This window comes from Crinia signifera, chromosome 4 (genome assembly GCF_055691185.1).
Source record: "Crinia signifera chromosome 4, ASM5569118v1, whole genome shotgun sequence".
Lineage (NCBI taxonomy): Eukaryota > Metazoa > Chordata > Amphibia > Anura > Myobatrachidae > Crinia > Crinia signifera.
Genome location: NC_139220.1, coordinates 149,125,166 through 149,151,775, shown reverse-complemented (window position 1 = coordinate 149,151,775; position 26,610 = coordinate 149,125,166). Strand labels below are relative to the sequence as shown.

Here is a 26,610-nt window from a genome sequence, read left to right as displayed (position 1 = left end):
CCCAACAGGGGGGTCCGAAATAATGTAGCAGATAGGGCGGCACTCACGGCAAAAGAAGGCTCTCAAGGCGGAGATACGATCAACGTTTCGAAGTTTATTATGGAAACCTCGTCATCCTCCTGATGACGAGGTTTCCATAATAAACTTCGAAACGTTGATCGTATCTCCGCCTTGAGAGCCTTCTTTTGCCGTGAGTGCCGCCCTATCTGCTACAATATCTATATATATATCTATATATATATATAGATATATATATATCTATATATATATAGATACATACATGTAAGTATAATTATATGGGTGCAGGGTGTAAGGTGTGTGCCTCACACTCTGTAATTATTATAGATATGTCATATGTGTGATTTATTTGTGCTCTAGTTTTTATAAGGTTTTCACACACTAACCTTCTGGAGCTTCAGAATTGGTCCTTATAACTGAGCAGAAATCTGTGATTGCTTGTTCTACAAATCTTTTCTTCCAATAACTGGCATATCTGAGGAAACAAGAAAATCTAAATGTCGTATTACAATCTCTATAGTGCAAGTTAAACATTCTTTCTGCAGAGTCTGCATGAGGGTATCAAAGTCACAAGACTGATCTTGAATTACAAAGAAGAGCATCAAGAACTGGGTACAGTACATACATCTCATTTGTTATGCTACTGTTAGAATTAGCAATAACCAGATATCATTAAAAATATTGTATTTTTTACAAGGTACTAAGATTACTGGTTCAGGGTCTAAGGGAGGAATTCAATTGCCGGTGAAGGAGGCGAGTTGCTTGTGTTCAATTATACATCTTCTTTCACCACACAGCTTTTTGAAAGGTGTTAACACACAAAATCCATGTGTGAAAATAGAGTAGCAGCACCAATTAACTCGCTGGTTAAAAGGGATTTTTTTTGCTTTTTTTTTATAGAGGTGTAAAAAAAATCCCTGTTAACTGCTGGTGGTGGGGGCCAAATGAATAGCCTGCTGTACAAGAGAATCTGACCAAACAATTTACAATAAACAGACAACAACACCATTTTTATTTACTTTTTTTTTTTTTTATAATATTTTTATTGGGACACCATGGATAGTAAGTACAACAGAATAGATATAATACAACAATAAATCAATTACACATGAAACAATTTTTCAATAAAATAGCCATCACCGTATAGCACTTAAAAGGGGCCTGCCCTTATTACAGCCACTGCGGATATACAGTCACGGATAAAAGCCAAAATCCAAGATATTTTATTCACGATTGGACAAGATGATACAAAAGTTTCTAGGCCAGTGATATAATTAGTTATCAAGATCTACAGAATCCACAAGGTCTGCAGTTTAATGCCAAAAAATGCAAAATCATGCACTTGGGTCTCAGAAATCCAAAGACTCAATATAGTATAAATGGCACTATAATGGAAACTACTGAGGAAGAGAGGGATCTAGGTGTCACTATTTCAGGGGACTTAAAAGCAGGTAGGCAATGTAACAAAGCAATGAAGAAGGCAAGTCAGATGCTTGGTTGCATAGGGAGAGGTATCAGCAGTAGAAAGAAAGAAGTAATAATGCCACTGTATAGGTCATTGGTACGACCTCACCTAGAGTATTGTGTTCAGTTATGGAGGCCATATCTCCAGAAGGATATAAATACATTAGAGACTGTACAAAGAAGAGCAACTAAAATGGTGCATGCCCTACATCACAAAACATACCAGGAAAGACTAAAAGATCTTAATATGTATACTTTAGAGCAGAGAAGGGAAAGGGGGGACATGATAGAAACTTTCAAATATATCAAGGGCTTTAACAAGGTACAGGTGGGAGACATTCTTCACAGGAAGAGGAGCAACAGAACACGAGGACATGCACTGAAACTAGAGGGAGGAAGATTCAGGGGAAATGCGAGGAAGAATTTTTTCACAGAAAGAGTAGTAGATAAGTGGAATAGCCTCCCAACAGAGGTGGTAGACGCAAATACAGTAGTACAATTTAAACATGCTTGGGATAAGCATATTGATATCCTTACAAACAAATAAGGATCAAATATGGTTTGAGGTAACATGTTTTAAAAAAGGGGCAGACTAGATGGGCCAAGTGGTTCTTATCTGCCGTCAAATTCTATGTTTCTATGTTTCTATGCAGATTGCAAATACCTGTTTTTATGACTATCACCAGAATGGAAACTTTCACGTTTTCACATAAACAAGAAAAAAACTAGTTTATTCTTGGCCTAGGTGAACAAATATTTCACAAGTAGTAACCACATAGCTAAATCATTAAAAGAACTGTAGTCTATGGTAAACATATATCCGGAACCAGCAGAGTGAAAAGACATTTACTTGATGCACTTTTACAAAACAGGGAAAAACATTAAAGTCTAGGTAGCTCATGCATTTTCATTCCTGGAATCTAGTGGTCTGGTAAATTTGAAATTTCCAAAACCCTTCTCTAAATGCATTAACTCAATGGTTCTCAAACTCAGTCCTCAGGACCACAGACAATTCTCAATTTCCAGGTCAGTTAGCAGGTGCACAGGTGTATTCATTACACACTGGCAGGTGGAATTTGTTCACTTTTCAGTTTGTGAGATCTGGAAAATGTGCAGTTTGTGGCCCTGTGGACAGAGTTTGTGAACCTGTCCATTAACTGCACAACTTGCCTTTATGGGGAGACGAGGAAAGCTTATGATTCACCCACATTCAGGGAAATACTTAAATACCCTATACACTATGCGATTTGGGTCAGATTTGGGTGTGGTATATTTCCCCGACAGTCGGGATTCCGACAGTCATTACTCAGACGTCGGAATCCCGACTGCACAGCGTGGGGAGCGTAATGAAGCCCCTTGCGGGCTCACTGCGCTCGCCACGCTGCGGGCACGGTGGCAAGCTGCGCTTGCCACCTATTTTATTCTCCCTCTATGGGGGTCATGGACCCCCACGAGGGAGCAGTCGGGATTCCGATGTCGGAGGAATGACTGTCGGAATCCGACTGTCGGGGAGCCGTCCGGCACCCGCCATATTTCACCTGATTCTGGCGGATCAGGACACTAGAAATCAGCCCAAATAGCATGTGCCTTAAGTCTGATCCGATTAGGTATCCCATGCGCATTGTATCGGACCCGGAGCTTCCAGTATGAACTCCTTTTCAGACCCCCTTGCATGCTATACACTGCATGCAGAAGGGCCGCATGCAATGTATCGCATGCAATCCTGCCACCCGGGACTTCAAGGGGAATTGGATGTGACTTATTCTGTAAGAGAAGTTGTATAGTGTATGGGGGCCTGAAGTCAGACACATCCTTATGTGTACAACTACTCTGGTCATATACTTATTTAGATGTCCTTGTCTGGATTGGTATTCGTTTGTCTGGATTCCATTAATTATCAGTCATACTAGGTATTATTTATCCCTCTTAAAGTATTGGTGGTGTTAACTTTAAAAAATGGGCTTGTAGGTGTGACATATAGTAGGTAAGGTTGCAGCAGTAACAGTAGCAACAGCAGTTTCAGGGCTCAAACCAAATATTGCTTTCCCTTTTGCCCACATAATCCTGGTACAGTATGACTTGCTAATGTTACAGTTCTTGTTTCTATACAATGGTAATGAGAAAAAATGGACACTATATAAGGTTGGTATATTAAGGAAATAGGCTGATTTCTTCTTGAAATATTACATTTGTTACATACAGATATATATATATATATATATATATATATATATATATATATATATATATTCAAATGAAGTTAAATGAAGTTAAGACAGTATCCCTAAGTTTTACCTCTTGTAGATACTCCCAGAGATTTAGATACACCCAGTAGTAACAAGCCTGTGTGTTCTGTACACGAGTTGCAGGGTGCTCAGCGCTCTGTGAGGATCCACCTTCCCTATGATTCCAACATGCTGAGTAGGGTTTCAGTGCAGTATATACTACACTTTATGGGTAGCCCTAATAGGTTGCACTATTTAGGTCTAGCTATTGTTCCACTCTGGGTCAGACAAATAAGCTAGGTTATCTATATGTTTGAGCTCCTGTTTGAAATGAAGTACCCGAAACAAATAATTTTCTTGGTTCCCCTGAAACTTTTAGGAATCCTGGCCTCCAGCCTCTCCTAGAAATTCTAGCATTCTGTACTCCTAGCACTCCTGGTTCTAATATGTAATAATTTTACCCCCGCAGCTTGAACTGCATGTATTCCTGGACCTTCTTGCATATTGTGCTGCTTATCATTCTGACACCTTATACTTTGTTATTACTGGGAACTTGTGTTACTGTACTTGCTTGTCCACTCGCAGACATCTTCTGGCACTCTGAACTCACACCATAAAGGTGTAGTATATCTTTAAAGGAAAGCATCATCATGATTCTGTCCGAAAATGTTGTACAAGAGCACACCATGTAAATGTAGTTTTTTTTTTCTTCCTAACACAGACCACAGGAGTATGTGGTGTAAAACAGACCTGTGCAGGATGTGGTTACACAGGATGAAACACATACAAATTGGAGATAAATCAGCAACAGAAAGTACATGCAAGACAACGCACTTACAAGACAATATAACAAAACTGAAGGAGGGTGTTTCTATTACTTAAGTGGGTCTGAATCAACTTGAAACTATATAAATTGGATATGACATTATTATGAACATTAAGTATCGAAAAAAATATCAGTATTAATAATTCATCTGCTGTCCACATGTAATACCATATTGACCAAATCAATGAACAATTGTCAGGTTGACAAATTCTAAGAATTGTTAAAACATAAAAAATTACTAATCAACAGTTGCGCAAATACAATTGCAAAACCTAGCTTTTAATGTTAAAACATTATTCTCCCATTAATAATACGTATTCATTTCCAAAGTACCTGTAAATTGCAGCTTCGCCATGGTAACAATGTTTCCTCTAATGTTTTAGACTGATGGTTTTTCAACAGGTTTAACTTGTGATATTTTTAGATACGAAAGAAATATCTTCGTGGCAGTAAAATGACATTGCAAAGCACCAGAATTAAATGTTCATTTTTAAAATGTAATTAGTTATATAGTACTTCTCACTGAAGTGATGATTGTAATTAAAATAAAATTATACAATATGCCATTGGAAAAGGCAATTCCAATCTTTCTGCACAAAAGAAGGATTTGTCAGTTCATATGAGCTGTATACTTATCATATTTGCAATATTTTTTTTTACAGTTGCTTGAATTGTTTAAAACAAATAGTCCATAAAACACAACCACTGCCATCAGTAATAAGTGACAAGTCATCAAAGAGAATGGCACCGTGCCAACGCTCCCAACTGGCTACCTTCTTAAAACATACGGTACTTTTTCTACATTCATTACCAGCCACATATTTGTGTAGTCAGGAGAAGCGATGAAATTGTCATGTAGGGGAAGAGCAGGAGTGGAAAGTAATTGTGCAGTGCCATTGAGGAATGGAATTTACTATGTGCCAAGTTTTTATTGCTAATGCTGTTGGGTTTTTAGAAGAAACAAAAAAGTCAAACTATAATTTGGGTACTTGTGAGTTATCCGGGCGTCCGATTTTTAAATCGGGTCGGATCGGGACATCGCATCGCATGCGACCATCGGATGCGATGCGATGCCCCGATTTTTCCATAGGAATCAATGTTAAAATGGACTGAGTCCATTTTAACATGGAATTCAATGGGAAAAAGGGGTCCTTTTCATACCCCTACTATCCAAGTGGGCATGGAGTTGGATATAAACCTGTGGCGAGCGTAGCGAGCCACCGAGCCCGAAGCGTGGTGAGCGTAGCGAGCCCCGCGAGGGGACACGGAATACCGTCCCCTCGCGGGGCTCGCTTCGCTCGCCACGCTTCGGGCTCGGTGGCTCGCTACGCTCGCCACAGGTTTATATCCAACTCCATGCCCACTTGGATAGTAGGGGTATGAAAAGGACCCCTTTTTCCCATTGAATTCCATGTTAAAATGGACTCAGTCCATTTTAACATTGATTCCTATGGAAAAATCGGGTCATCGCATCCGATGGTCGCATGCGATGCGATGCGATTTCGTATCGCATCGCATCTGATTGTATGCCTTAACTTAAGGCATACAATCAAAAAATCGGACGCCCAGATAACTCACAAGTACCATAATTTGTCTTTTTGCTTATATTAGTTCTTCTAAAGGCCCACAAGTATGATTTATCTATTCATTTAAAGTTTGTTTTTATTTCAAGGTGCATTTATTTTAAATTAAATTCCCAATAAGCACTGTGCTGAGGAAGGGGCTCGGCAGTGGCCTTTGATGTAACCAAGCCTTTACCATGGTGGAGCTGCGGTATCTGTAGGAGATGGTTCACTATTTCGGCTTTGGCTCTCATTTTGTCCGTTAGATACAGTTACTTTATATGGCTGTAACAAAATGTAATCAACAACATTTTGAAAAAGACATCCAATTACAGCAAATGGATATTTTCAGCATATAGTACAGTGAACTTGATCTAAGTACTCAGGGATTTGGGCAACTCCTGGCTCTTCAGACCTTGTTATAACATTGCATATTTGGAAATAAATCGCTCCTTAAGGAAACTAGTAACATAAATCTATTCAACTTAAATATCATTATGGTTTACTAATTTCCCCAATCTATCTTCCCAACCACATTTTAAAAGTAATCAATAATGAACTAATTTATCTGGGGTGATAATAAGGCCAACATTAGGCTAAGTTCTCCATTTAAACCAAATGGTATGGGTGGATTTGCCCTTCCTTCCAATAAAATTCAACTTGGCAGGGTTCGCTGTTGTTTTGCCTCGTAAAAGGTAAGAGGTCTAAAGTGCTCTTCGCTTTTTCTGAACCAAGCAATATTCTGGAGTCTTTATTCCATGGTAGGTTAGGAAACTATCTTACCCCCTTGTAAAACCTAAACTCATGGAGCTGGCCAAATGTTTACTTGAGTGACTCTTCAACTAAATTTTGAATATACAACCTGGGCCATATTTATCTTGAGCATTGCATTAAAGCTTTGGTACTTGTTTCCTAGCATGGCGCCACCGATTTTAATTGTATGCAATCGGGTTGCAAAAATCAGGTCAATCCCATCGCATGCCAACCAAATTGCATGCGAAGCAATTGACCCGACCGACCCGATTTTTTACATTGGAACCAATGTTAAATGGTCCCTGAGACCCGATTTTATATTGACCCCAATGTTAAATGCCCCCCAGACCTCATTTTTCATTGTATGCCCCACCATTGTTAACGCCACGCCACGATCAACGTAAACCCGAAGCGTGGCGAGCGCAGCAAGCCCGCGAGGGGCAGCGGTACGTGCCCTCCGACCTTTTCATACCCCCACTATCCACGTCGGCGTGGAGTTGACTTTATATAGTGTGGCGAGCGCAGCGAGCCCGAAGCGTGGCGAGCCCCGCAAGGGGACGCGCATTACTTCAGACGTATTATGCATCCCCTCGCGGGGCTCGCCACGCTTCCACAGTATAACTGAGTTCAAAGGAACTGCTTTGCACACTGTTGCTTACTGTATGTAGTCTATGTATTAGATTTATCTTATATACTGTAAATTCTGCTACTTTATCAAATGCGGGAAAAAAATATGTGACTTTGAAAGTAAATGCTGCATTTATGTTGTGCCTGTGCCAGTCTGTGGTCCCAGCTCAATAATTTACCCTCTAATAACCTTTTTTTTAACCAAACTTTTACCCTGGGATACTGTCTGCGTAACCCAGGTCACGCACTGTTGATAAAGTGATAGAGTCAGATAAAAATTACCCAAGTTTTGTTACCTGGGTATTCGACCATGTTAAGTCAACTCCAAACCCGAGCAGAACAGGCTGACTGCACAAGTATCTACTTGGTAATATGCTGGGTGCAGCCTGTAGTGTGAATGAGGTCTGACCTGACTGTGACTCTGGTTAGAGCCACTTTCAAAAACTGGAGTTGGAAACAGCATTTTGGTGGAATAGGGGTATATAATAAAGTGAAGACGGCTGAAATAGAATTTAATGCATTATTCGAGTGTAGAGTATGGAACCTGACACAAAAGCAAGGAGGAGAGGCCCTGAGAATATGTGTTGCACAGGAGATTTCCCGGTCCCTCTGCGGGCCATTCCAGCACTGCGTGCCTTGTATATCTTGCCTTCACAGGATTGCCTCACTGTTCAACTGGGTTTGGCTTTGTTTATTGTTACCATTGCAATTTTGTTGTGAAACCAACATATATATATGTTGGATACTTCTGGATCAGGAGAATAAGTTAATCTTGTTACAGACTCCTAATTTGTTTAGCCATGGATAGCTTGGGATATTACCAATAATTACAAAATAAAAAAAAAGTGGTGCCATGGATCAGAGAACACTGCAATAAACTACAGCTCTGTGCATAAAGATGAAATAGATGGTGGCAAATATCACAGAGCAGCATATTGAACGGCGTAACAGTCAAAGAGACAGACCAGTAACATATATATTGAAGTAGTATTGTGAGGTCATTGTAGGTTGTGGAGGGGAGGCGGAGTCTACCGTCATACTCCAATAAACTCCAGTGTTATGACTAAAAAGTGATTTATAACTTATAAATCTCATCTCTGTATTATTCATATCCTCATTATTCTTATTTTTATAGTCAAAACTCACCACCACATTATATACTGTATGTGTGTAACTCTGGCTGATACTACCCAATGACCTCACAGCGCCTCACTGTATTGCAGTATACAGAATACAAAGAGGACTTTATGATGACCGATAAGTGGTAGGTAAAAATGGGAAACATGCATGGAAATACGGAGAGGGAAATAAATGTGACACTACGGAATGAGTGTCGGTGAGAAAGGAAAAAGAATGAGACCCAAGATGAGAAGTGGAAATAAGTGGTCTGAGAATGGGGTATAAGTCTAGTTGAGCAATAGAGAAAAGAAGAACCAATAAGAGACCTACATTTAGATAGTCAGACATTAGTCTGTCAGTTTTGAAAGGAAAAAAAGAGTAAAATAAAACAGTAATTGTTAAAAGAGAAATAATAGAAACTATTGCTTTTGACACATGAAACAAAAAATAAATTGAAAAATAGAGGCATTGCAAAAAATAAGATAATAAGAAATATGGTTGCCTTAATATCCCTTTAGTCTGGGACATCTATTATTTGTATATGCTCTCTGACTGAATAAAAACAAGTGAAATGCATGCTTGACTATAGCCAGCTGCTAAATTCTTCTTACAGCTTCTTTCCCAATCCTCATCTCTTCTCAGCTTTCTCTCCATTTCTTTTCTAACCGCCCCACACTCCTTATTTCTATGGCAACATTACTCATAAGCAACAGATAGCACACGAAAAGAGGGAAAAGGAAGATACCTAGCACTGTAGGAGACTAGAAAATGACAGAAAAGTGAAAACCAAAAAAATAAAATTGGAACTAATCAAATCTAAATCTAAATTAATAGGAAAATAATGGGATTTATTATTAATCTGTAGAGAAATAGCAAAAATTAAGAGTTAAGGAAAGTGGGAGTAAATGAGACTCATGAAACATTACTGATCAGTGAACAGGGTAGCATGAATCCAGGTTAGCAGACTTCTATATTCATGAGGAATAGACAAAATGTCCACTGTTGTTCTATTTCGAGTGAATAGACAAAATGTCCACTCTTATTCTATCCAGAGTGAACCAATGATTTGAATAATCATTGTAGGTGAAACAGAGGCAGAGACAGCAACTAACTAAACGGCTTCCAAAAAAAAGATCCTAGTCACCACAAAAATCACTGCAAAGTAAATCACTTAAAATTACTGGGAAGGCTATGTGGGTGGGGGCGCACATTTTGAAGCCAACACATGGGTCTATCTAAACACTAACCAAGAAAGACATCTTTCCAATAAAAAAAATGTGGCTACGGTGAGCACAGATTATTGTGCTCTACCAAAAACTCCTCTAACTATGTCAATATCCTCTACGGCTTGTGCGGTGTGAAACACTCAGTGGAATTCTAAATGGACTAATCCTGTATGCTCACATAAAGGTGCCCATACACTGTGCGATTGCACTATGCGCTCCCCCGGGCATCGCATCGTACAGTACAAAACAGTATGTGCTGCACATACATTTTGTACTGCCTTGGATCACATCCAAATCGCATGTGATCCTATGCGATGCGATTTATTACAAAACGCATGGGAAAAAATCTCACTGTGTATGGGCACCTTTACTGAATTAAACTTGGTAAATTGATTTCGAGCCAACTCAATGTTTTCCCTTGCACTTTAGATAAAACCATGGCTAAGTCAAATCTGGAATATGCGCATCTGCAAACTGCTGCCATTCTCATGTTTGCTATACTTACAAAGCAGTAGATATCCCAACGCATGGTACTTTAGCAACTTGAGCAGTCTGAAGCCCGATTCAGGTTTGGACAGAATTAGCATCACTTGGAAGCAGCAGTGATGCTTAGATACAGTATGCTAGTGGCGTATGATATACAAACATGCATTAAAGTGTAATCCACTGCTGCAGCCTAGGAAACAGCATCAAATCCCTCTACGCCAGTACTATATTTCTGGAAAAATAGGTCTGGGCCTTATTCTAGTTCAAATAAGGGCCAAATTCCTTCTCAAATGGACAACACCATGTGCACTGCATGTGGGGCAGATATAACATGTGCAGAGAGAATTAGATTTGGGTGGGGTTTTTCTTCAGTGAGATCTATATTGCAGTGTAAAAATAAAGCAGTCAGTATTTTCCCTGCACAGAAACAAAATAACTCACCCAAATCTAATTATATCTCCACCTGTTACATCTGCCCCCCTGCAGTGCACATGGTTTTGTCCATCTGAGAAAGAATTTGCCTCTAAGAGTGAACTAGAATAAGGCCCTATGGATCTGGGGGTGGATCGATTAAATAGAGAGAGAGAGAGAGAGAGAGAGAGAGAGAGAGAGAGAGAGAGAGAGAGATATTGTATTTAGAAACCAAGGAACTCACAGGTGACTTTAAAATAAAACTTTTTGGTACTTGTTTCTTAGCACGGCGCCCGTCGTGGTACATCACATGCCTTAAGTTAAGGTACTTAAGGCATACAATGGACCCGATTTTCTGTCTTTAACTGGCTCAATTGCCGGTAAAAGTGAAAATCGCGTTGATCGCGTCCATTGCGGCCCCTAATAAGGGGCCACGATGCGATCAACGCGATTTCCCCATAGGGAACAATGTTAAAGTGAAAATCAGGTTGATCGCGTCCGTCGTGGGCCATTATAATGGCCCGCGATGGGATCAACCCGATTTCACATAGGTGAACATGTTAAATGGGCCAATATGGCCCATTTAACATTGAATATGTGTAAAAAGCATGTTACATAGTTACATAGTAGGTAAGGCTGAAAAAAGACTTGCGTCCATCTAGTTCAACCTGGTATAGATATCCATTGCTGATTTGGTAGGTTCTGGTATTTTACAGACAAATTATATTTCTTATTTGTACCCATGGATGTTTTTCTCCAGTAAATGTTTGTCCAACTTTGCCTTGAACGCATTTAATGAGCCAGCCGTTACCACCTCTCTGGGAAGAGAGTTCCAGAGTTTGACTGTTCTGACCGTAAAGAAATTCTTTCTACTATCTGAATGAAATCTTTTTTTCTTCTAATCTATACTCATGCCCTCGTGTCCTAGATTCCTTTCTAGTAGAAAAGAGGGTGTGTGACAGTTCCTTATATTGGCCCTTGATATACTTGTACATGTTGAGCATGGCCCCCCTTAAACGTCTCTTTTCTAATGTAAATAGTCCCAAATTGCTTAATCTCTCCCCGTAGCTTAAATTCTCCATTCCCCTAATAAGCTTTGTTGCTCGCCTTTGGACTTTTTGTAATGTTTAATGGCCCCCCCAATTTGAAACGCCACCCCGCTATTGACGCCAACCCGAAGTGTGGCGAGCGCAGCGAGCCCGCGAGGGGCGGCGGTACGCGTCCTCCGACCTTTTCATACCCCTACTATCCACGTCGGCGTGGAGTCGAGGACAGAAAGTGTGGCGAGCGCAGCGAGCCTCCGAGCCCGAAGCGCGGCGAGCGCAGCGAGGGGCCGCGGATACCTGTGAAGCCCGCGATGGGCCGCGATACCTCGCCACACTTGGCGTCTATAGCGGGGTGGCGTTAAAATTGGGGGCCATTTCAAACATCAGGGGGGGTTTCTATTACAATGGGGTGTTTTGGGTCATTTCACATTAAAATTAATGCAAAATCGCGTCGATCGCATTGCATGCGATTTGGTTGGCATGCGATGGACGCGATTTTTTCCGACGCGATGCTCACAATCAAAATCGGTGGCGCCGTTCTAGGAAACAAGTAGCAACTTATTTAATGGAAAGTACATTTTTAATTCCTGATGATGTCATATTTAATTAGAGGTTCAGGAACTGAGCTCCTGCTGAAAGATAGCACTGCTCTACGCAGATCTCAATTGGAAGATGGAGACACTTCCTTGTCACTTACACAATTTGAGGCAACATGCCACAGTTTTGTGAAAAGGGCATCCCATCCTCACCCCCAAATAGCTGCAGACTGTAAATCACCTCAAATTCTATGACATCTTTAACCTCACTGCATACGAGGATGCAGGACCAACCCTGCACATGCACAGTATAGGTCCTGTACATGAGCAGTTTATCAGTACTGCAATAACAGCAGAACCTGTGTCTAACATTTTTTCAAAGTCTCTAAGGTTTTTACTACCAGCCATGATTGTCAGAATTTAGGTAACCATGACAGTCCAGCATTTTGACATTGTGACCCAAACAACGGTTTGTTGCTATGTTAACTGGATAACTAATGCTAGGCCCCCAGCTCATGGAAAACCTTGTTTTCAAGATACTTGATATCCTTTATCTGCCTGTATTTCCATGTTCACTGCTTAGTATTGCACTAGTAAATTTCACTGCTGTGTTATTAAAAGTGTAAATGGAAAAGCAACACAAGGATCATTGATTACAATGTGAAACTGCACAGTGCATTCACAGATGTATTTGGAAGAAACCTCAAGGATGACTCAATGAAAACATACTCTGCATTAACAGACCCGAAAGTAAGGTAAGTGCATTCGAAGAAGAAAAAAATTGCACCATAATACAGGTGGGAGGAATCTAAAACAAACAAAGAAAAACAACTAAAATGTATTCTTACTGAAACACACTGTTAAAATATGGATATAGAGCAGGCCCTCTGAATCGGGCTGTTTTCACTCCTTGGCAGGTATTCAATGTGCATTATCGTTATGTGCAGCGAATCCTGTTTAGGATTCGCTGCACATTCGCAGGGTTCCGGAGGGCTGGAGCATTCACTGCCAGCCCTCCCTCTCACCCTAGTCAATGCCTCAGGCAATTTTTAACTCCTACGGCGAATACCGCAGAGAGCCGGGGGACGGCAGCAGGCAGGGAGATGGAAGCCTCCTTGCCTGCCCCAGAATGTTTGGGGGAGGAGGGCTCCTGGGGACACAGGCAGCAGAAGCTGCCCCCCCCCAGAGAGCTGGCAGCGGACGCAAGTAGGGAGCCGCTGCACTGGTCCTGCTCGTACATATATAATGAGCGGGACCAGTGTGCAGTGAATATTTAATGAGCAGCCCGATTCGCCGGAAAAAAACAACAGTGAATCGGGAGTATTGAATACTGCCCCTTGCGGTGAATCTTTTTTTACTGAAAATCTGATTCACCCTATTCGATGTTCACTGTTTGCTGAAAGTGAACAGTGAATGCCGGCGAGTTCTCCGTTTCATGCTCGCTGCAATTCGCTGGTGTATTTCAATGGGGTTTTCACTGGGATTCGCCAAGAGTGTATTCAATGCTAGGATGGAGAACTGCTTTCAGCATGATTTTCACCATGATTCACCGTTTTGTATTTGACAACTTTTTAAGGCGAACTAGAATGTGATATTTTAAAATAAAGATGTTGTTTTTTTGGTGTAGAAAAATTCAGTCATTTTATTTTGCAACACATTATTTTTTGTACACATTCGCCAGCAGGGGCAGGGAACCGCTCATTAAATATTCACTGCACACTGGTCCTGCTCATTACATATGCATGAGCAGGACCAGTGCAGCGGCTCCCTACAGGTCCTGCCAGCTCTCCGGGGGGGATAGCTTCTGCTCCCTGTGTCCCCGGGAGCACTCCTCCCCCCCCCCCCCCCCCACACACACATTCCGTCGCAGGGAGGCTTCCATCTCCCTGCCTGCTGCTGTCCCCCGGCTCCCTGCGGCATTGAATAGGGTGAGAGGGAGGGCTGGCAGCGAATGCTCCAGCCCTCCGGAACACTGTGAATGTGCAGAGAATAATAAACAGGATTCGCTGCACATCGCGATAATGCTCATTGAATACTGCCCATACTCTTAGACAAACTCTGTTGACAAAAAATTTAATTTTACTTACCCAAAATGCTACCCAAACAGTTTAATCATCTACCGCTTGGACTACTACTACCACGATACCTGGCGTTACCCTCATAGTATAATCATCTGTTCCCTGAACTAGTACAACCTCCTGTTATCTGGCATTCTCCATAGCTTACAACTCCACCATCTCTTAACAGATCTCAAATCTCAAAAAAACTCACATTTCGAAAATAAGATGCTTTTCAGTATGTGGCAGAAAGATCCCATAAAGATATAAAAACAGTGATGACTTAGCACCCTGCATCTTCCAAAACCTGTGCAGTTCCTCTTCCCTGTTTGGGGGGTCGCTCTTTGCTGTGGTTATTCTAGCACGGGTCTGGTCTGCATATTAATGCTAAATACAGACCACACTGTGCTAGAAGCACCACAGCAGAGAGGAACACCCAGACAGGGAATAGAAAAAGCATGGGTTTGTAAAGCTGCAGGGTGCTAAAATGAAAACTACTGACTAATGATGAGATCAATGGAAGTAAATTAATTCTTGCCAGTGGAGGGACTTGTAATTGTAGTTTAAGACTTCAGTTTACAAATATATCTTACCTTTTGAAATTTGCTATCAACTTTACATCGGCAATTACAAGCTTATGCTCAATAACCATGTGTCTGAGAAGGTCGTCCTTCTCCATTTTCTTGTAAGATTGTTCACAAAGCATACATGGCAGAGACAGGGCATCTGCTGGATCAGAAGCCGCAACCAAACATTCTGGCAGTGACAGGGTCTCCAAGATACAGTCCTTGCTATCTGAAACACAATTTAAATATCACTTAATTATTAAATAACACGAGAGAGAGATTTTTGTAGTCAACAGGATCATACATGGCAGGAATGGGGAACCTTCAGCCCTCCAGATGTTGTTTAACTACACATCCCAGAATGCAGTTTTAGCAGGCCAAATAGCAATATATATATATATATATATATATATATATATATATATATACATACATACACACACATATACAGTGTTAGTAACCTACGCATCTATGGCTACAATGTATAATGGGAGTATCTAATAACAAGATAGTGGAAACACCCCCCCCCCCCCCCAAAAAAAAGAAAATATCTTTCAACAATCTTGCGGCACTCCGGATCCCTGGGGTATATCTTGCTCCGGTGCCATCATTCGGGAGGAAACTTCCCCCAATACACAATCCAAAAGTAAAGATGGCACTCGGGAGACTTCGAAGGATCAAACAATGGTGAGTAGTGCTTCAATCCATCAAATGCGACATTTCGGGGACAACGTTCCCTTCATCAGGATACAGTGCAAGTGTCATAGTGACATCTTAAATACAAACACTTACCAATTGACGTCTTCCATTCTCCCGCCGTGGATCACGCCGTCCGTCCACGGTCCCCACGGTTTCGGATCTCCCATCTGGCGGAAATGGCGGGTTCCCGGACAACGGAATGTCAACCCAGAGACACGAGGGAGAACAGTCATGGCAACCTGTATACAAACATACATCGTGAACAACAAATATTGTGTAAGAGGGCAATCAGCCCATATATAAAAGTCCTGCTGCAAGAATATTTCACCTGTCGCAAGACAATTTCAATAGTGTTGGCGCTTAATATTAAAAATTCAAAGTGAAACCTCAAACGTGCAAAACACATACAACAAATTACTTCAACCCAAATCCTAATACAAATGGCTACCTCTATACCATCTGGGTAAATACAAAACATAAAACCTATACTAAGCAGGTCACCGGTTTCCTCTTATTCCAGACATGTTTTGCATGATATTTAAACCTGTCTATCTAGACCAGGGGTGGGAAACCTCAGGCCCTGGGGCCGTACGTGGCCCCCTTAGCCTTCTGAGTGGCCCTCCCACCCACCAGGCGGCTTTGCCGGGAGTCAAGTAAAGGGGAATTCTCGCGAGAGGTCGGTAGTTCTCGCAAGATTCCTCTTAAATCAACAGCAACTGGAGACTGTCAGTCCTATTCAGCGGCAGCAGGACAATTTGTAAGAGACATTTTTACATATGGCCCCCAAAGGATTTTTTCCCCATACAAATGGCCCTTGGCACAAAAAAGGTTCCCCACCCCTGATCTAGACCATCGACGTAAGGCATTAATATGGGTAACACAAACAGCCTAAATGGGATTACACAAAATTAACTAATCCCAAGGATTTATTGAGCCCCTTGGGCTTCAATGTATCCAAACGAAAGATCCATCCGGTTTCTAACTGTAAAAGTTGTCTCACTCTGTCTCCTCCCCTTAAAGAACTAGGTACGTGGTCAATTGCTTTACACTTTAACGTGGCCATGCCATGTTGATGGTCGGCGAAATGCCTGGCCACTGGCTGGTCACCAGTGCCTGCTAATAGTGGCACCTGTTGTTATGTTTAACTGAGGTTTGTGCACTAGTGCACCAGGAAGAAGGGAGTGGGAGGTCAGGCGTGAGCCCGTGGCTGTGACTGCTGTTTAGGATGGCCACGGCGAACCCTACACTCTCTCTGTTGAGCCTCTCGGACAGATGGCAAACCCCTGCAGATGCTAGTCTTCACCTGTTGCCGCCGCGTCCAAAGGAGCGAGTTATGCCCGCTCCAACCCCGATGCAGCTAGGTCTATGTACGGACAAAGAGCTTGCAATCGTCAGAGGTGGGCACAAAAGGAAAAGACTAACTACCAGGCCTAAGCTGATAATAACCCCTATCTGCCGGCACCAGGCCAAGGACGGGATCGCGACCCAGTCGCAAACACCAGAGAGAGTAAAGGGAATCTCCACGGTAACACAACAGGAGAGGGAGCGAATTCCCAAAACAGAAATACTCGGAAAAGCCCTGCCTACAGAAAGACTAAAAGAGAATAAATAACATAGGAAGTGGAACCTGGTAACCACCAGGAAGGGTGACAGGCAAGACCCATGGCGGGGAAGAGGCCTGAACCCTCAAAATAAAACAAACAGGCAGGTAGCCAGACAGGTGATACAATGGTCAGCAGACTGCTGGAAAATAAAGAAATATATACTGGCTCCACTGGAGCACTTACATGAGTTGGGAAGAATATAGTGTATCTGAAGGCAACAGCTGGAAAAATGCCTGAACCAATATGCACAATAAGCACCAACCAGGAACCGGGTCTGAAGGTAGTATACCAGGGAGACAGCAGGCACACTGGAGAGCCTCTGCCAGGAAGACCAGGAAGCTGATAAACACCGGAGACCAGAGACAGCTGGGTAGAGCTATAACCGGCGTCTGTGTGCAGCAGACGCCGGCTTTTTATTTTAATAAGGCGCCCCTTCACTGAGGCTGGCGTCTGACGTCAGATTGCGGCCTGGGATGTTGCCTAGTGACGTCCCCCGGCCTGCCGTTGTGCACGCCCCCCGCCGACCGTCCGGAATCCCCAGTATCCGGACGGCGGCTGCTGGGACATAGCCGGGCGGTGTTCCTGGCGCTGCTGTGCTGCCCCCGCACCACCGTTCGGCCGGAATCCCTGGCACCCGGGCGACGGTGTCTGACACCTGTATGGCTGTGCGATGTTGAGCCATGCGTACCTTTAGTTGGCACTCATTGTCTACTAGTCAACTAGTAGTTCTCATCCACTGACATTGTCCGAACATAATATAATCCACAGGGACAGATTATGACATACACCACATACTTGGTGCTGCAGGTAGGTGGCCATTTGATCTCATGTTTTTTTGCCATTATGTGGATGTGTGATGTAGCTGCCAGTCATCAAGTAATTACAGGTCGTGCAGCCTAAACATTGAATACATCCACTTCTGCGGCTTAAAAAAAAGGGATTTTTGTAAGAACTTACCGTTCGAATCCCTTTCTCTGATATGGTCCTGGTGACACAGCTCAACACTGGGATGTAGGAGGGTCCGAAGGAGCCAGGCACCTATCCTAAAGTTTTAGAGGGTAGGCTCCTCCCCTACTGCATCCCTGGACTCTTCAGTTCAATCTTTCAAAGCCACTGGAATACATTAACTCAGTACAAACGCTGAGCGTAAGGGAGGGATCGCTGTGTCACCAGGACCATATCAGAGAAAGGGATTCGAACGGTAAGTTCTTACAAAAATCCCTTTTTCTCTTTCAATGGTCCTGGTGACACAGCTCAACACTGGGACGTTCCAGAGCCGGTCCTTTGGGAGGGTACGCTCAGGTCTGCAGCTCTCAGCACTGCTCGCCCGAATGATGCGTCCTCCGACGCGAACTCATGGAATCTATAGAATTTGGCAAATGTGTGAACAGATGACCAAGTAGCAGCTCTGCAAACCTGCTCAGCTGTGGCCCCATGTCGAACCGCCCAAGAGGTGGCAACTGACCTGGTGGTATGCGCATTTATTTTGGCCGGTACTGGTCTACCCACTTTGGTGTATGCAAAGGTGTATGCAGACCGCAACCACCTAGCAATAGTCTGCTTAGATGCAGGTGTATGCAGACCGCAACCACCTAGCAATAGTCTGCTTAGATGCAGGCCAACCAATTTTGTGTACGTCATACAATACCAACAATGTGTCAGTCTTCCTGACACTCTTCACTCTGTCCACATATATGCGTAAGGCACGCACAACATCCAAAGTTCTCAACTTGTCCCTTTTCTTAGAACCCTCTGGGGGTTGAAACACAGGTAGAACTATCTCCTGATTTAAATGGAAGGTAGATACCACCTTCGGTAAAAACTGAGGCACTGTTCTTAAAACAGCCCTGTCATCATGAAAAATTAAGAAGGGAGATTTACATGACAAAGCTCCCAATTCTGAAACTCTCTTAGCAGATGCTACTGCTAACAAAAACACTAGCTTCCACGTGAGAAACTTAAAGTCAGCCGACCTTAAAGGTTCAAAAGGTGCCTTTTGAAGGCATTCCAAAACCAGTGATAGATCCCAAGGTGCTACTGGTTGCTTGTATGGAGGTTTCAACCTGGATACTCCTTGTAAAAAGGTTTGAATTTCCGGCAAAATGGCTATCTTTTTCTGGAAATAGATGGACAAGGCCGAAATCTGCACCTTCAGTGACTGAAGGCTTAGGCCCGATGAAAAACCATCTTGTAAGAATTCCATCATTCTTGATAGCTTAAAATGAGATGTATGAGCCTTTCTTCTCTCACACCATCGAATGTAAGTCTTCCAGACTCTATAATAATTTGCCGAAGATACAGCTTTTCTGGCTTTTATCATCGTCTGTACTACTGCCTCAGAAAACCCTTTTCTTTTCAAAATGGTGGTTTCAATAGCCAGGCCGTCAAAATCAATCGATCTGAATCCAGGTGATTGAATGGGCCTTGTCTTAGAAGGTCTGGTCTCAGAGGTAGACGCCATGAGTCCACAGACAACCTCTGAAGCCTCGAGTACCAGGACCTCCTTGGCCAATCTGGGGCCACTAAGATCACTGGAACCTTCTGCCCCTGTATTTTCTTCAGAAGTCTCGGTAACATTGGGACTGGTGGGAATGCATAAAGGAGATCTCCCTGCCAGTGAATAGTCATGGCATCCACTGCCTCCGCTAGTGGATCCCTTGTTCTGGCATAGAACCTGGGCACTTGACGGTTGACCCTGGATGCCATCAGGTCCACATCCGGAGTTCCCCACATCGAAGTGATTTGGTGAAACACTTGAGGGTGTAAGCTCCATTCCCCTTCCTTGAGCTCCTCCCTGCTCAGGAAGTCGGCTTCTATATTCTCTATTCCTGGAATGAATATAGCCGATACAGCTGGAACATTCTGTTCCGCCCATAGGAAGATTCTGGACACCTCCCACATGGCCAATCTGCTGCGTGTACCTCCCTGGTGATTCAGATACGCCACAGCTGTGGCATTGTCGGTCTGAATCCTCAAAGGGAGGTTCTGTAACCTGTCTCCCGCCAAGGAAATCACTTTCCAGACAGCTCTCAGCTCCAAGATGTTGATTGGTAACGCTGATTCCTCTGCCGTCCACAGGCCCTGAAGCCTGAGATCCAGGACTATTGCCCCCCAGCCCCTGAGACTGGCGTCGGTAGTTACTATCAACCAGTCCCAGGTCTGTAATGACCGACCCCACTGAAGGGAATCTACTTCTGTCCACCATTTCAAGGATTCTCGGGTGTCCGAAGACAGCACTATCATCTCGGATTTCATGGTCAAAGTGTTTCCTGACCAGGCTGACAAAATGTTCCATTGGAACCTCCGAGAGTGGAACCTGGCAAATTGAAGCGTCTCGAATGACGCCACCATCTTCCCCAGGAGCTTGAGGCACCTCCATACTGAAATGCTCTGAGCCCTGAGAATCTCTTGGACCAGGGTGACCAGATCCCTGGCCTTTACCTCCGGGAGGAATACCCGATGAAGATGGGTGTCCAGTATGACTCCCAAGAATTGGAGCCTTTGTGACGGTACCAACTGAGATTTTTGCAAATTTAAAATCCAGCCGTGAGCCTGCAAAAAACTGATTGCCTCTGCCAAGTGACTCTGCAGCATGGCTGCCGACTCTGCTTTGAACAGGAGATCGTCCAAATAGGGTATTACTGTGATTCCCCTGAGCCTCAGCACCGCCGCCATTACTGACATTATCTTTGTGAATACCCTTGGCGCGGTTGCTAGCCCAAAGGGTAACGCCCGGAATTGTAAATGCAGGTCTCCTATGGCAAACCTCAACAAGGTCTGATGCTCCGGGTGTATAGGAACGTGCAAATATGCGTCCTGGACATCCATGGACGCCAAAAATTCTCCCTGGTCCAGACTCAGGAGTACTGACCGTAGGGACTCCATTTTGAAATGGTCTACCCATAAATCAGCATTTAGGGACTTCAAATTTAGTATTGGTCTGAAAGACCCGTCTGGTTTGGGCACCAGGAACAGCGTGGAGTAAAAGCCTTTCTTCCACTCTGCCCTGGGGACTGGTGTAACCACCCCTTTTTCCAAAAGGGAGTGAGCTGCTCTCACAAGAGCTGTACGAAGCCGTGCCTCCTTTGGTAAGGATGTGGGGATGAACCTCTTCGGAGGCGGCCCTCTGCAAGGGATTTTGTAACCCTGTGTTATAATATCTAACACCCAGGCATCCTGGCCTAGAGAAGCCCAAGCGTCCCTGAAGAGTGTGAGACGCCCCCCCACTTTTGTCACTGTCGGGCGAAGCCCCTGACAGTCATGCAGAGGGTTTATCCTCTCCCTTTGTGGCAGGCTTCTTGTGAAAAGAGCCAAATTTTGACTTTTGTGTCTTGCCTCTAGAGGACTGAAACCTTCCCCTGAAAGACTGTCCTCGAAAGGACGCACCACCTCTAGGGGAGGGCCGAAAGGACGGCTTAAAAGCAGAAAATCTGGACGTCTGCTTTGCTGAGGAGGCCGGCAGGAATGTACTTTTGCCGCCCGTGGCCTGCTTTATAATCTCCTCTAATTCGGTACCAAAAAGCACCTTTCCTTTGAAGGCTAATGTTTCCAGAGCCTTCTTGGACTCATTGTCTGCTTCCCAGGCTTTAAGCCAAAGCACTCTCCTGGCATTAATGGAGACTGTGGACACTCTGGTTGCCATTTTAATAGCTTCCTCCTCTGCTTCCACTGCATATTCCGCAGCTGCCTTAATCTTTTCTGCAAGCAGTAACGCACCAGGGTCAGCCTGCAGCATGGTGCATAATTCACCAGCCCACTCTATCATGGCCTTAGAGACCCAGGCTGAAGCAATAAGGGGCCGTAAGGTAAACCCCACCCCTTCAAAGATAGCCTTGAGGTTACCCTCCAGCTTTTTATCCACAGAATCTTTGAAAGCTGCACCGCCCTGTACTGGTAATACAGTAGCCTTGGACAAACGTGCCACTGAAGCGTCCACAACTGGGACCTTTTCCCAGAGCTCCGCATGAGACTCTGGCATGGGGTACAGACTAAGGAATCGCTTAGGCATCTGTAGCCTCTTATCAGGAGTTTTCCAAGCCCCTTCTAACAATTCCTGTAACCCCTCATCTGAAGGAAAAGTAACAGCCTCCTTCCGCTGTCGCTTAAAAACACCTTTAACAGGAGTCTTATCCTCCACAGACAGCTTTAAAGCCTGCTTCACAGCTACAATGAGATCCTCTATACCAGCAGCAGAGTTCTCTTCCACATCATCACCCTGATCCCAGGGGATGTCAGTATACTCTCCTTCCTCCTCATCTACCACAGTAGTTAAAGCATAAGACCTTCTAGGGGTCCCTGCCACATCATCCATTTTGTCCAGCATTTCACTGAACCTGTTGATCCCTTTAGCAGTATCCTGCATCACCTGAATCAGCGCAGGATCTGCCTGGGTAAGAGGCAAGGAGCCAGACGACTGCTGAGATGATGGCATAGGTCTCTGTGATTCTACCAGCCCATCACTCTGCCTGTCCAAAAGCTGCACCAAAGCGTTAACTGACCTGCCTAGGGCCCTGGCCCACGCAGGTTCCATCTGCTCTGCCCTATGGGGTTCACTGCCCATGGGTCTCACATCAGCGCAAGTAATACATAAGCCCCCCTTGGCCATCTGCTCAGGGACAAACTTTTGTGTGCAAACATTGCACGCGCTTAGTGCACTAAGGGCTCCCTCCCCCAAAACCACAGCCTGATGCTCAGACATGATGCAAGTGATAAATGTATATCTATCAGTATACACAGTGCAAACAATGTACAAGCGTTTATACAGAGGCAATGCACCCAATCACTTATCTGTCTGTTGGTTTCAACTGCGGGGAAGCGATGCCCAGGAAATCCAAGTCACTCTGCCAGGATCAGTAAGCCAGCTCAGCTCCGCTGCAAGCGTTCTGAAAGGCGCCAAAGTCAGAGTGAAGGAAGAGACCACAGGTCCCTGCTGCTGCGGGGTCCGTGACCTTTTGGCGCCAACCACCCCCAGCCAGCCGCTCCTCAGGTAGGATTTCCTAGTTCCAGTGTCTCCCCCTCAACTGGGGATCACTTGGAACATGCCTGTCACGACGCTGCTGTCCTCTCATCTAGGAGCTCAGCGTGTAAGCTCCGCATAAAATGGCCGCCGCCATCACGGAGCGCCTGTCCCCCATGATCCCCACCTAAATGTGGAGCCGGTTTCAGGGTACTCCGGAGCCCAGGCAGCCTTTTAGAAAAGGCTATAAGCGCTGCACAGGGAGACCAGACAGTGTCTCCCCTGTGCACAGTGAGCTGACAGGACGCGCTTCTGTCAGCTCCTGCTGCGCTAGCAGTGTGAGGAATCACTATGAGAATCCTCACACTGTGCCTACCTAGCTAGGGTAAAAGTTAATAAAACAATAAAAATCCCCTAACTACTCTAATTCTTCGGCTGCTCCTGCAGCCCTTTAGAATAGCACCCACTCCAGTGGGCACCTAACACGAACTGGAGAGTCCAGGGATGCAGTAGGGGAGGAGCCTACCCTCTAAAACTTTAGGATAGGTGCCTGGCTCCTTCGGACCCTCCTACATCCCAGTGTTGAGCTGTGTCACCAGGACCATTGAAAGAGAAAGGTGAACTTAGTTTTTTTTTTTTAAATTTACCAATATAGGTCTTTCCCTTTACTCTCTCTGGTGTTTGCGACTGGGTCGCGATCCCGTCCTTGGCCTGGTGCCGGCAGATAGGGGTTATTATCAGCTTAGGCCTGGTAGTTAGTCTTTTCCTTTTGTGCCCACCTCTGACGATTGCAAGCTCTTTGTCCGTACATAGACCTAGCTGCATCGGGGTTGGAGCAGGCATAACTCGCTCCTTCGGACGCGGCGGCAACAGGTGAAGACTAGCATCTGCAGGGGTTTGCCATCTGTCCGAGGGGCTCAACAGAGAGAGTGTAGGGTTCGCCGTGGCCGTCCTAAACAGCGGTCACGGCCACTGGCTCACTCCTGACCTTCCACTCCCTTCTCCCTGGTGCTTTAGTGCACAAACCTCAGTTCAACATAACAACAGGTGCCACTATTAGCAGGCACTGGTGACCAGCCAGTGGCCAGGCATTTTGCCGATCATCAACATGGCATGGCCACGTTACAGTGTAAAGCAATTGACCACGTACCTAGTTCTTTAAGGGGAGGAGACAGAGCGAGACAACTTTTACAGTTAAAAACCAGATGGATCTTTCGTTTGGATACATTGAAGCCCAAGGGGCTCAATAAATCCTTGGGATTAGTTAATTTTGTGTAATCCCATTTAGGCTGTTTGTGTTACCCATATTAATGCCTTACATCAATGGTCTATATAGACAGGTTTTAATATCATGCAAAACATGTCAGGAATAAGAGGAAATGTGACCCGCTTAGTATAGGTTTTATGTTTTGTATTTACCCAGATGGTATAGAGGTAGACATTTGTATTAGTATTTGGGTTGAAGTACTTTGTTGTATGTGTTTTGCACGTTTGAGGTTTCACTTTGAATTTTTAATATTAAGCGACATCACTATTGAAATTGTCTTGCGACAGGTGAAATATTCTTGCCGCAGGACTTTTATATATGGGCTGATTGCCCTCTTACACGATATTTGTTGTTCACGATGTATATTTATTTGTATACAGGTTGCCATGACGATTCTCCCTCACGTCACTGGGTTGATGTTCCGGGGGCCGGGAACGTGTCACTTCGGCCAAATGGGATATCCGAAACCGGAAGTGCGGGGACCGTGGACGGACGGCGCGATCCACGGGCGGGAAATTGGAAGATGTCAATTGGTAAGTGTTTGTATTTAAGATGTCACTATGACACTTGCACTGTATTCTGATGAAGGGGATGTTGTCCCCGAAATGTCGCAGTTGATGGATTAAAGCACTACTCACCATTGTTTGATCCTTTGAAGTCTCCGCGTGCCATCTTTATTTTTGGATATATATACATATTTATCAGGATGTCCGCACTCTCGGCCAGTCCCTCTCAACATATGTGGTGCATCCCCTAAGGTAACATCAAGAGAGGTTCCAACAATATCCTGGGTGTAGAACTTTGAACAGATCCACAAGGCGCACTCACCACAATAAAATTCAAATTTGAATTTTATTGTGGCGAGTGCGCCTTGTGGATCTGTTCAAAGTTCTACACCCAGGAGATATATATATATATTATATATATATATATATATAGAAGATATATAGTGTAGGTGTAACCAGGTGTAATCCGGGTACAGTCAGACAGCGGCACTCAATGGGTTTTCAAAAGAAGATTTAGTGGTACTCCAACGTTTCGGGGACTAGCCCCTTTGTCAAGTTGTAAGAACAACTATTTATACGCAGTCTCGACAGTTTCCTATCAGATGCGGTCACCAGCAACATCATTCCAGATGAAATCCGCAACATACTTACCACAGACTTCCCCAAAGTACCTGTTTTGTACACGCTGCCGAAGATCCACAAGGATCCCCTTCACCCGCCAGGCAGGCCGATTATAGCCGCCAGAGACTCTCTGTTTTATACGGCCGCACAATTCCTGGATCTCTTCCTGCAGCCAATTGTCCAGCGGCAATTCACCTACTTGAAGGACACCACGGCCCTCCTATCGACGTGGTATCGCTCTACACCAGCATCCCCCATGCCAGGGGCCTGGAAGCAGTCCGACGGGCAGTACACAACAGTGACATTTATAATGGCCCTGACAGTGCCTTTTTCATGGAATTATTGGACCTGGCACTCTCCCACAATTATTTCATATTCGACAGCAAATTTTACCTTCAACACTCTGGGGTCGCGATGGGATCATGCGTGGCCCCAAGTCTGGCTAACATCTTCATGTTTGAGACTGAAAAAGACTTATTCTTCTCTAGACCAGAAATTGCTGACAAAATTAAAACCTACTTTCGTTACATCGACGACATCATCATGTTTTGGGATGACACGCAGGAGAATTTCCTTCTTTTAATGCAACAGATCAACCAAGCAGATGATCACATCAAGTTCACCCATTCCTGCAGCTTCACTGAGATCAACTTCCTAGATGTGAACATCTCCCAAACTGAAGACCTGAAACTTATCACTAAGGTGCATCATAAACCCACGGACCGTAACACAGCCCTACTGGGCAGCAGCTTTCACCCTCCAGCGGCTAAATGGTCCTTACCCTACTCTCAATTCATCAGAGCTAGACGGATATGCTCAGAACACCTAGACGCTGTGAACGAAATTGAGTTGATGTCCGGTAAATACCTGGCCAGAGGCTACCCTCTGAAACTACTCCGTACTACCAGAGACCGAGTCCTGTTACTGAATCGTGAGGCTTTACTCACCCCCAAACCAGTGACTGCCACCTCCAACCGTATCGTATGGCCACAATGCTACTCAACTGCCAGCCATGTTATCGTCAAAGCTGCTAGA

At 44.2% G+C, this 26,610-nt stretch overlaps 1 protein-coding gene across 1 annotated transcript in view; it reads right to left on the bottom strand.

Annotated features, from left to right (window-relative positions):
* ZNF277 (zinc finger protein 277) overlaps window positions 1–26,610 on the bottom strand; it is an 80,957-nt gene that overhangs the window by 43,750 nt on the left and 10,597 nt on the right. Inside the window, exons 2-3 of the mRNA XM_083182742.1 lie at window positions 14,950–15,151; window positions 405–493 (exon numbers count right to left, since the gene is read on the bottom strand). Coding sequence (XP_083038868.1) covers window positions 405–493; window positions 14,950–15,151 — 291 coding nt within the window. The remainder of the gene's footprint in view (window positions 1–404; window positions 494–14,949; window positions 15,152–26,610) is intronic.